This window comes from Zea mays, chromosome 8 (genome assembly GCF_902167145.1).
Source record: "Zea mays cultivar B73 chromosome 8, Zm-B73-REFERENCE-NAM-5.0, whole genome shotgun sequence".
NCBI classification, from domain to species: domain Eukaryota; kingdom Viridiplantae; phylum Streptophyta; class Magnoliopsida; order Poales; family Poaceae; genus Zea; species Zea mays.
The window spans coordinates 175,412,652-175,423,604 of NC_050103.1; the positions used below are offsets into that span (position 1 = coordinate 175,412,652).

At 43.3% G+C, this 10,953-nt stretch overlaps 1 protein-coding gene and 1 non-coding gene across 2 annotated transcripts; both read left to right on the plus strand.

The window, feature by feature from the left end:
* Window positions 1-4,018: 4,018 nt before the first annotated feature.
* Window positions 4,019-4,099, plus strand: TRNAL-CAG (transfer RNA leucine (anticodon CAG)). The gene has a single exon. It is a non-coding gene; the product is annotated as a tRNA-Leu (tRNA).
* Window positions 4,100-6,707: 2,608 nt separating this feature from the next.
* On the plus strand, window positions 6,708-8,323 carry LOC100193769 (Fasciclin-like arabinogalactan protein 4). The gene has a single exon (NM_001138855.1). The coding sequence runs from the start codon at window positions 6,787-6,789 to the stop codon at window positions 8,065-8,067; it is 1,281 nt and encodes a 426-aa protein (NP_001132327.1). The 5' UTR covers window positions 6,708-6,786; the 3' UTR covers window positions 8,068-8,323.
* The last annotated feature ends 2,630 nt before the right edge of the window (window positions 8,324-10,953 follow it).

Consider the following 10,953-nt stretch of genomic DNA (forward strand, 5'->3'; position numbering starts at 1 on the left):
TGGCAAAGTATCCTTCAAAATAAGTACCTAAAAAATAAAACAATAACCCAAGTAACACATAGGCCCGGTGATTCTCACTTTTGGTCCGCACTTATGGCGATAAAACAAGACTTTATGAGAATGGGTCATTTTGTGTTAGGGGATGGTACACATATTCAGTTCGAGGAAGATAAATGGTTGGTGTCTGTCCCTTTGAAAAAGGCAACATTAGCTAATGTCCTACAATATAATCAGCTTAATGTGGCTTTTCGTCGTTCACTTAATGAAAATAATCTAGCTGCTTTGAATCAGGTAGTAGCTAGAGTATTTACTATTAGTCTAGCTGATCAAAGAGACACGTTTGTATGGGATCTTCTCCAGCAAGGTCAGTTTACGGTTAGCTCCATGTATAGGGCTTTGGTCGCTCCGAACATTGTTTCGAGAAACCACCCCATCTAGAATTTAAAGCTACCTTTGAAGATTAAATTTTTATGTGGTACTTAGTTAAAGGTATAGTTCTAACAAAGGATAATTTAGCAAAAAAAACAGCGGAAAGGAAGTGTTAAATGTTGTGGATGCAACTTAGATGAATCCATTCAACACCTTTTCTTTGACTGTCATGTGGCTAGATGTGTTTGGAGAGGTGTACAAATTCCATTTAACATTACTCCACCTTCGTGCATCCAACATATGTTTGGCACTTGGCTAAAAGTTTTAAATTCTAGACTTAAGAGCCTCATTTGGGTTGGAGCATGTGCCCTCTGTTGGGCTACATGGTAAAGTCGTAATGATGTGGTTTTTGATAATGCACAAGTTTCCACTCCCTTGCTGGGCTACATGGTTAAGTCGTAATGATGTGGTTTTTGATAATGCACAAGTTTCCACTCCCTTGCAGGTCACCTTTAGAGGAACACATTGGATAAGGTTCTGGACACTATTGCAGAAGGAGGAGGATAGACCTCAAGTAAAATAGGGTTGTCGCGTGCTTGAAACGACAATGATGGAGATCTTTTCAAATAATGGCTGATCTTTTTATCATAGATTGAGAGCATAAACTGAGAGCTTAAATTTATGAAACATTTGTAGAATGTGAGATTTTCGTTCCAAAGTGGAACCCATGTTTGTGAGTTTCACAGCCACATGTATCAACCGATACAGAAGCTGGAATATTAATAATATTCTCTTTTTCTAAAAATTGGTGTTTACTGTTTATACGAGTAGTTATACACACTAACACACATGCACATATACATCATCATGTATATTATATTGTTTTTCTGGATTATATTAAAACTAAAAATAACTAAATTTCTAACAAATACTGATAGCCTGAGGCGGTAGCTGTCGCGGATTGATCGGGATTACATAGAATATATACTGGAATTAATCGGTCGGGGGTCCCTAAATGGCAACTAAATTAATCAGCACTCAGCAACCGAGAGCAACGAGACAAAACATGCAAAATAGTAGCAGTGTAACTATCAGCTCGTTGGATTCGATCATTCGATTGGTGCATCAGGTCATCATCGATCAGCATGGGACGACGGGACGGGACGGGACGGGTACTGACATCATGTGATGCATGAGCTGTTCGTCCAGGATTGCAATCGGGCCCTCCTGGCTGGGGTAGGTGGAGTGGAGCACGGGGCGTCTGCGCAGTCCGAACCGCTACGGTGTGTTTGTTTTTTCATGGGCATTTCATGAGAGTTGTATTATTATTAAACAACATGCCACATAAGCAAGCGGATGACATGTTATGTAATTTAATTAAGAGAGATATAAAAGAGTTTTATGAGAAGAGAGTATAAGTACTCGAGCATTCAGAATTTATGCTAACTATACGTGTATTTAGAATTTCCACGCGATACATGTGACCGGAAGGGTTCGTATTTTTTCAAAGAAAAATAAACTAATTTCTCTTAGAAAAATAGAAATTCTATGAAAGATAGAGTTGACAAATTAGCCATAAATTTGAAAGGTACCAAATATGATGTTTTATAATATACTAAAATATATTTACGACAAGGCTTACATCTATTATAAAGCATTGCTCTCCATACCTCATAGAGACGATTGGCTCGAGGAGCACTCGCATAGTAGAGAAACACAAACACGTCACTTGATCCACAGTCTAGTATCCATTCGGTGTTTTTTTTATTGAACGTAAAGTAAGGGCTAGCGTTCTGATACTTAATAAGGACTCCTTTGAAAAACAGGAATTTCACAAGAATAGTATAAAATTTCACATGAAATTGATTCGAAAATACAAAAAAAAGAACGTAGGATTCATGAAGTTATAATCGTACCAAATATTTTCTCGATATAATTTTAGATATACGTGTAGAGCTGAACCTTTAAAAAAAAGCTATATTAATAAAGCAAAAATGTACTGGACTGCATCTAAGATTTAAAAAATGTCCATTCTGATATTAGGCAAAGCAGAGAGCGAGCTCGGTAGTAGAGTAGAGTAGTTGCTTGGTGCGATGGTACCCAACACCGTCCATGGGCCTCGCACCGCCGACGCCGAGCATCGCCAGTGCTCATGAGTCATGCCCGTGCCGGCAACTGACACGAATCAGCAACCGTAACGAACTGAACTAAACGCTCCGAAATGATAATGCCGAACCGAACGGACTTGTTGGTAAGCTGACGATCTACGAGCCGTCACGAGACACAAGTGATTCGGTGGAGATAGGCGCATCAGCAGCAGTTCAGCACTTCTGCTAACTACACAACCTGGTTGTGTAACAAGGTGCAGGTAAAGGTAAAGGTGCAGGTGCAACACTAGATCAGCTCGATCTCTCCTGCTTGCACAGCTGGCTGTCACTCTCGCGACTCGCGAGGCCATGGACCATGTCCATGGGTGATCGGTAGGGATAGCTGCCGCGCATGCTGCACGGTGCGGGGGGAGATCATGCGGGCCAGAAGTTTTCGATCATGCGGTTGCGCGTAGCTGTCGAGTGTCGACGCAGGATCAGAAGCAGCAGCGGCTGCTACCGGGACCGGGCGCTCGCGGCTGCCTGCGTGCACGAGCGCAACAGGTCGCCTCTGTACTGTACCGCACTGCACGCTGCACGGGGCTTAATTTGGTGCCAGCTGAGGGACATTTCGCCGTCATGATGACGGTGCGACGTGGCCGGAACGGCAGCGATCATGGTGGTTTCGAGAGAGAAGCGCAAGGAATATGGGCCGGGTTTTTTTCACCACAAGCACAGACGGCCACGATCATGGTGGTTTCGAGAGAGAAGCCCAAGGAATATGGGCCGGATTTTTTTTCACCACAAGCACAGCCTAAAAATAGGAGGCCAAAGTACAATCCGACACGAAATAATAAAGATCGAGGTAGCACGGTCCTAAGTATTTCTCATTTTTTGTTTGGCCTATAAAATAGAATGAGTTGATCCAATATTAACACATTTCTCATAATTAATTAGTATTAATATGAGTAATGAGGTCATTTCACCAGATCTAAAGAATAGATTTATAATATACCACCTCGAGTGGTTTTTTAAATCAAACACCCACTTAATTTCACCTCTATCCCACTGCTCCCCACCTTCCAGCTATGCATACCCTACTCCATTACTCCGACATATGACCATACCAACTTTGATGTATTTTCTTATTTTCAATTCAATTAGTTTATATATTTTAGAATTTTCGATTATTATGTAATCTGTAGTTTTAATTTGCTAAAAATATTTCATTATGTCATCCCATTTATTTAAAATAGAGAATATAAAATGATTAAATCTAGAAGAGAGAACATGACGTGGTGGTGATGCGGCTATGGACCAAGGCTGCAGCGTTTGTATTAGAGGAGCAAGGCTGAACTAGTTGTACTGGAATTAACTTAAATCAAGTTTAAAAACTATATCACGGTACCGACTTAGCTGTACACTTTCACAGGCCGACACGTTCTGATCCCAGCAAGCAATAGCATTCAGATTTCGGTGCATGAATCCATTGGTTTGATGGATCTTGCTAATAGATAAAACCATAAACTTAAATGAACTTAATCTTGACACTTTAACAACAAGTCAAGATGGCCGAGTTGGTCTAAGGCGCCAGTTTCAGGTACTGGTCCGAAAGGGCATGGGTTCGAATCCCATTCTTGACATAATTTTTTAAATTTATTTTTTTCAGCTTACTTTACTGAATGCATCACTGAATGTCTGAAACTTTAGCGAATACATCACCGAACCATTTTTTATATTTATTTTTTCACCTTACTTTACTGAATGCTCCATGGAAGTCTGAAACTTATTTTACTGAATGCATCACCAAACCTTTTGAATATACCATTTTTTCACTTTGCTTTACTGATGCATCACTGAATGTCTGAAACTTTAGCGAATACATCACCGAACCATTTTTTATATTTATTTTTTTTCACCTTACTTTACTTAATGCACCATGGAAGTCTGAAACTTATTTTACTGAATGCATCACCGAACCTTTTGAATATACCATTTTTTCACTTTGCTTTACTGAATGCATTGCTGAAACTTTTCAATGTACCATTCTTGGTATTCAATCTTTTCACCTTACCTTGCTGAATGCATTCTGAAACTTTTGGATATAATTTAACTTTCTTTGTTTAGTGTATGTCGTTTACCTTTTGAAGTTTATTTTTCTCAGTTTATAGGCCACCTTACCTTGCTGCATGATTGAATCTTTTTAATATAATAAAGCTTATTGTGTTTAATATATATGCTTGGACTTGGTAGAAGTTCAAACTTCTGTCTCTTCCAGAAACTTTGCACAGCAGTTGACCTTGGAGAGGTTTTGCAGACTTGCAGTTTTCTTTCTAGGCAACACCTGACCTGATGTAGCTTTCTGTTTGACTTAAACTCGCCACATACCCGGAGCTTCACCGTAGGATTAAGAAGTTGTTTCGTTCAGTATAGTGCCCAGCTACTCCTTCACGAGGAGCTATGGTATTCACACCAAACAGATCAGCATGCTGAAACTTGATGTGACAAAATAAAAGGTTGCAGCCGGTTTTGTCGCTATGCTATTCAAGAAATGAGACAGCAAACAACAATGCTCAATGGGGTGACCAAACTGGCAAACTGTGCTCCAGTGTCGAAGAAGTGGAAGGCCGCAAGATAAAGAAGGTTGTGAATCACCTGGATCATATATCTATATAATATGCTGAAGAAGACATCAATTATTTACCAACAAGATCTGGACAATACCAATTCGTCGGAGGACTTCGACAGGCCACAGTCTGGAAATAGATCAAAATATGATGACACTAAGGAGGATGAGTTTGATTCCCAAACTTTTGTGAACTATGCTTTTCAGGACATAAAGTACATGGAGAATGCTCAAGTTCGTTCCATTGGTGAGATCTGTGACGATATGGTTGGAGTCTACAAGAGTGAAGGGATTGTAATATGCAGGCCGTTCCTGACTTTTTAGGGCACAATTATTCGTGATTGAAGTAAGCACATCGATACTGAATTCCATTTTTTGTGAATGTGTGGAGAACGGAGAACAGGAAGACATGCATGGCTCATGTGAGTGCTAAAGAACAACTATAGGATATTTTGACGAAGTCACTCTGGCACGCATGTTTTGTTGATATTCATGGCAAGATTGGGTATCGTCAAAGGTCAAATAACCGATACATGATTAGGAGAATAATTGATTACTTTTTAGTCTTAGCTAATTGATAGCTAACTAGATACTTTCTTTTTTTCTAATTGATCGAGATTGGCATAATTTTTTTTGCGGTTGTGAGCCTTTGTAATTGTATGTTTAAGCAGATCAACAAAATACAGAAAGACAACAGTGTGGTTTGGTAGCAATAAAACTCGTGTGTTCTTCTAGTGTTCTATTGAGTTTTGTGAGACGTTTGAGAGATAGGGATCATCTGAACTAGATTCACTAACAAAAATCTAAAATCCCAAACAAATAAGTAAAACAACAGAATAGATCCTTGAAATTCTCGTACCTTAGATACTAATGAGTGTTGTCATCTATATAAGCTACCATACTCTTATGTAATCTATAGTTAACTGTCATAATCGTCAGATCCGCACCGGCTTTTATACAGGTTATAGTTGGAATCAGATTTTGAGGAATGTACTGTGCTTGTTTGTTCTTGCTTGCCATGATACGCATTTTGCCACGTTGCTTTTATGATCTGGTCAAGGTTTTTTCTAGAGACATGATCGCACCACCTTTACTGTTCCTTGTGCATGTTAAAGTCTTGTCCGATTGCGTCCAGTTCGAAGAGGGTTGAGAGAGCTAAATCTCATTCTGTTTAATTTTGACTAGTAGGGATTTAATCTCCTTTATTTCTCTTTTGACTCATATGACGAGAGCATTCTTTTTTTTCTAGATAAACGGGATATAGAGGCCAGGTGGGTTCCCATGTAGATTGTATCAGCATATCTAAAAGATGATATAAGCAACAAAAGATCTGTGGAGAGCACTGGTCCATCCCTAGCTTTAGAGCCTAAAATGACGAGTCGGAGCACCGATGAGAAGAACCGAGGACTCACGTGACGAGACCAACATCGTGGTACAAACGCCTGGCGGGCTGGGAGCTGGCGTAGTTGCTACAGCCCAGGGGCACGTACATTAATTCCCACCGCTCTACCGTCTACCTCATTTCACGTTCAGACACCAAAGAAAACCTCAAGCAACGAAACCGTAAACCTCCGAAGAGGAAAGGTGAGGGCGAGAAAAGACCAAAATATTCCCCTCTCATCAGGCAACCGCAACCCCCGTCCCTCTTCCGTCCGTCGTCATCTACCTCACTACCTGCTCCTCACTCCCCGCTCCACTGGCGAGATGGGGAGAGGCTTGGGCGCCGCTCCCGTCTCGCCGCGCCTCGCTAGTCTCGGGGCAGCTGCGCTGGCGCTGCTCGTGGCGGCGGCGCTGCCTTCCCCAGCAGCTGGGGCTGGGCTCAACGCGACGGCGGTGCTCTCGGCGTTCCCCAACTTCGCCGACTTCGCGCGGCTGCTGGCATCCACTCCCGTGGCCAGCGAGCTGGCCGGGAGGTCGTCCCTGACGCTCCTGGCCGTGCCGAACGCCAACCTGCCGCAGTCACCCTCGGCTTTCGTAGCCGGCGCCGACATCGCCGACGTGCTGAGGTACCACGTCCTGCTGGAGTACCTCTCCCCGTCCGACCTCGCCCGCCTCCCTCCCTCCGGGAAGCTCGTGACGACGCTGTTCCAGACCACGGGCCGCGCGCCCTCCGACTTCGGCGCCGTCAACCTCACCGTGGGGCCCAACTCCACCGTCGTGGTCCGCTCGCCGGCGCCGTCCCCGGGATCGAGCGCCACGGTCCTCGGCGCCGTGACCGCGGTCCCGTACAATCTCAGCGTGCTCGCGGTGGGTGGCCTTATCGTACCCTCCGGATTCGACCTCGCGGCCTCCGAGAGCCGCCCGCCACCGCCGGTGAACATCACCCGGGTTCTCACCGACGCGCGTGGGTTCTACGTGGCGGCCTCCATGCTGCAGGCTTCCGGTGTAGCGAGCGAGTTTGAGGCCGACGAGCGCGGTGCTGGCATCACCGTCTTCGTCCCCACCGACGACGCCTTTGCCGGCCTCCCCGCCACCGACCGCCTCCAGTCACTACCCGCTGAGCGCAAGGCCGTCGTGCTCCGCTTCCATGTGCTGCACTCTTACTACCCGCTGGGCTCCCTCGAGTCCATCGTGAACCCTGTCCAACCCACTCTCGCCACAGAGCACACCGAGGCTGGCCACTTCACCCTAAACATAACCCGCGTCAATGGCTCCATTGCCATTGACACGGGCATCGTGCAGGCATCCATCACCCGCACAGTGTTCGACCAGAATCCTGTGGCGGTCTTTGCCGTCTCCAAGGTTCTACTGCCCAAGGAAATGTTCAGCCGGGGCGATTCTGGCAGCACCGCCATGGTACCACCTTCGGTTGCGATGGCGCCCGGCGACGCCGGGACCGAGCAGACACCACAGACGAGGCTCTCATCCCCGCCTGATCTCCACGGGGAAGATAGCGAGTCGTCAGCTGCTTTGGCGACAGCAAAGGGGACTTCTTGGTGGTGTGTAGGACTCATGTATCTGCATCTATTACTATCTCTGGTATGAGATTCTGGTCGTGCTTGTTGCTTTCTTGCTTCCTTGTGCTCAGTTTTTGTATTACTTACTGTCTAGAACGTCTACACCGGGAGGGAGGGATTGGGGAGAGAATTTCGTAGATTTAAAGTAGCAAAAAAAATTAGTTGCTTCACCTGATTATTCTAATTTCTTTCCATTTTGTCATGTGGCAAAGGGAAATAATGTCATGTGTACAAATCTATGCAGTCCTTTTGCTCTACAATGAATAGTATTTTCTGTTTTGGCCATCCTTCTCTTTTTATTTGTGCTTGAACTCAATTTTGGAGGTTGATTTTGCATCAGATTAGATCTAAAGGAGTGAATTCGATATAGCCAGATTAGATCTGTATAGGTAGTTGCTATCTCACTTCTGCACAGGCTGAGTTTTTCAATCTTGCAATGCTGTTATGGTATGAGTACTCATGATAGAACGAAGTTACCCTAATATGTTAGAATTAGATCACTTGACTATTTTGACTCTAGCGGCAGAACTCAGATATCATGAATGACAAGTTGGTTGTCAGCTGAGGTCCAAAGTGTAAAAGCTTTTTTATGGGAACTTATTGGCAGCAGACACCTCTGGGCTCTGACTACCAAAGAAATCTGGTGGTGTAAATTCCATAGTCATGTCGAGCACTCTAGGTGGATTCACTGAATCTCATCTCAAGATCCAGCAATTTATTAGTGTCTTGGTTATTACTTGTTTGAGTTATATGATAAAATGTTGTTTGACTAGCAACACATTGTGAAGTTGGGAATAAAAACTAATTTTCTTTGTTTGGAGATTATAAACATCTAGTGGTTGATCATAAAATAGCCAATAGGGCAATAAGCTGTACCGATGTAGTACCTACTACCAATCAAATATCCGTAGTACCACATACAGAGGGAGAGAATATCAGAATGAGAAATGCTTGTCATTGCTGAATGTTACGACTGATATGCCTGGCATTCTGTCTGTGGTGCTCCAGTGTTCAGCACGAGCACTTGTTTTCTTTGCAGGGCCACTAGCAATGCGTGATATTTCGTTTGTAGTTTCCCTGGAGAGGTGGCCCATGTTTTAGTTGATTAGTTAGTGGGCCTGTTCTGTCATGTGCAGCTCTTCCGTACTTTGCAGGAGTCATGACCTCGTGGGACCCAACCCTGAGATGAGATGTTGGGGAATGACTGATGGCTGACCACATTTGACCCATCCTTTGCAAACATGAGTTTGATCTGTTAGAGCTATAGATACTTATGATAGATATAAAGATAGAATCCTAGATATATAGTTGGTTAGACCTAGTACAACTTAAGTAACAAAGTCATATTGGGACATGTATTAATTGTGCTGAATATATAATGAACATGGGCAGCAACCTAAGGGCTTAAGGTCTTAAGCCGTTCCCATTATTTCCACACGATCAGCCAGCATTGCTGCATAATGAGATTTATGGCACAATTTGGAACAGCTGAAAACTGACTAAAACCTGATTTAGAGTCCAAAGTACAATTCAGTGCGGCACCCCTCTTTGCCACTCGAAAAAGGCGAGCAGAATAGCAGATATTTTGAGGTATTGGGTACCATTTGTCATACAAGCGTTCCCAGTGAGTGAACAATAGAGTTTGGGTGGTTTTCACCAAAGAAATGGAATGGAGCACATTTTGTGACATGCGGAAAAAGTAGCATAGGGGAACATTTGGACCATGTAAGGGCATGTTCGTTTTAATCTCAATCCTTATGGATTAGAGGGGATTGAGTGGGTTTAAATACCAAGTAAGTCAAAATCCCTCTCAATCCTTTCCAACCCCTATGCAGGAACTGTTTGTTGCATTTGCTTCTATGTCCTGCACACTCATGGGTCTTATCAGAAAGGGCTGTCGTACTATAGCTTGCTCTTGAGACCACCATTGTGATCTACCGCGTGCACTGCACTCGTCAACTATTGGTACAGCCAACTGTTCTGCTATAACTGATCTCCATTAGTGCTGGATATGGAACTGGCATTTACCACTTTGTTTTCTAGTATTTACAACATCTGAATCTGATCATTTCCCCATGCCACTGTTACAAGGCCTGCTCTCTCTCTCTCTAGAATGTATTTATGGCAAAGATCAGCACATGATCTCCATTTTCTTTATGATATATTCACAATTTTTCATTTGCTTCCATATGGCTCAGTTAGTGTAAGCCAGTTTTTTCTTTTACCATTGCTGTAAAATTTTATTGTCAAAGGATTTGTAAGATGTGAAAGGAGACATATCACATGCTGAAAATTCTTGGGGGAAAAAAACTGGAGCAACTTCAGGTGATCCAAAGTGGTAGGGCAGGTTTGATGTCAGCGGAGGCTTTTTGTTCGGTGCAGCTGTGGAAGTTAGCGTGTGACTTTGTGATCACATCACATGTTTGGCTTCATGTATATTATTGTACTTTCTGTTCTCTGATATTGTTGGCTATATATATACGTACGAGGGTAAAAATGTAAAAAAGGCACTGGTAAAATACGTAGCCAGATGCTACAATGACATCAGTAGAGCGCTGGTTTTTGTTATACAAATTCAAGAGGTAGCTGCGTCTCCTTATCTCCGATTATTGATCTGATACCGAAGGGGGGCAATTCAGCTAGCAGAAGCTCACCAGAAAATTGCAGTAGCTATTGGTTTATGAAACTGTGAACCTTGCCAACAGATCCTTTTTCGTATTTTTTTCTAGCGGGGACCGTGCACTTCATAGGATTGCTGGTACTAGTTGTCGGATTATGACTCTGACAGTTCCTGATATTAGTTGTCGGATTATGACTCTGACAGTTCCTGATATGACAATCTTGCAAACTTGTAGATGGCTGGCAGCAATCAGTAATTCTTCTGTTGATCCGTGTGTAGCGCCATAAGTGATAG

Excerpts from the sequence above, each read along its gene's own strand:
- LOC100193769 (NM_001138855.1), top strand. The coding sequence starts at position 6,787 with ATGGGGAGAGGCTTGGGCGCCGCTCCCGTCTCGCCGCGCCTCGCTAGT.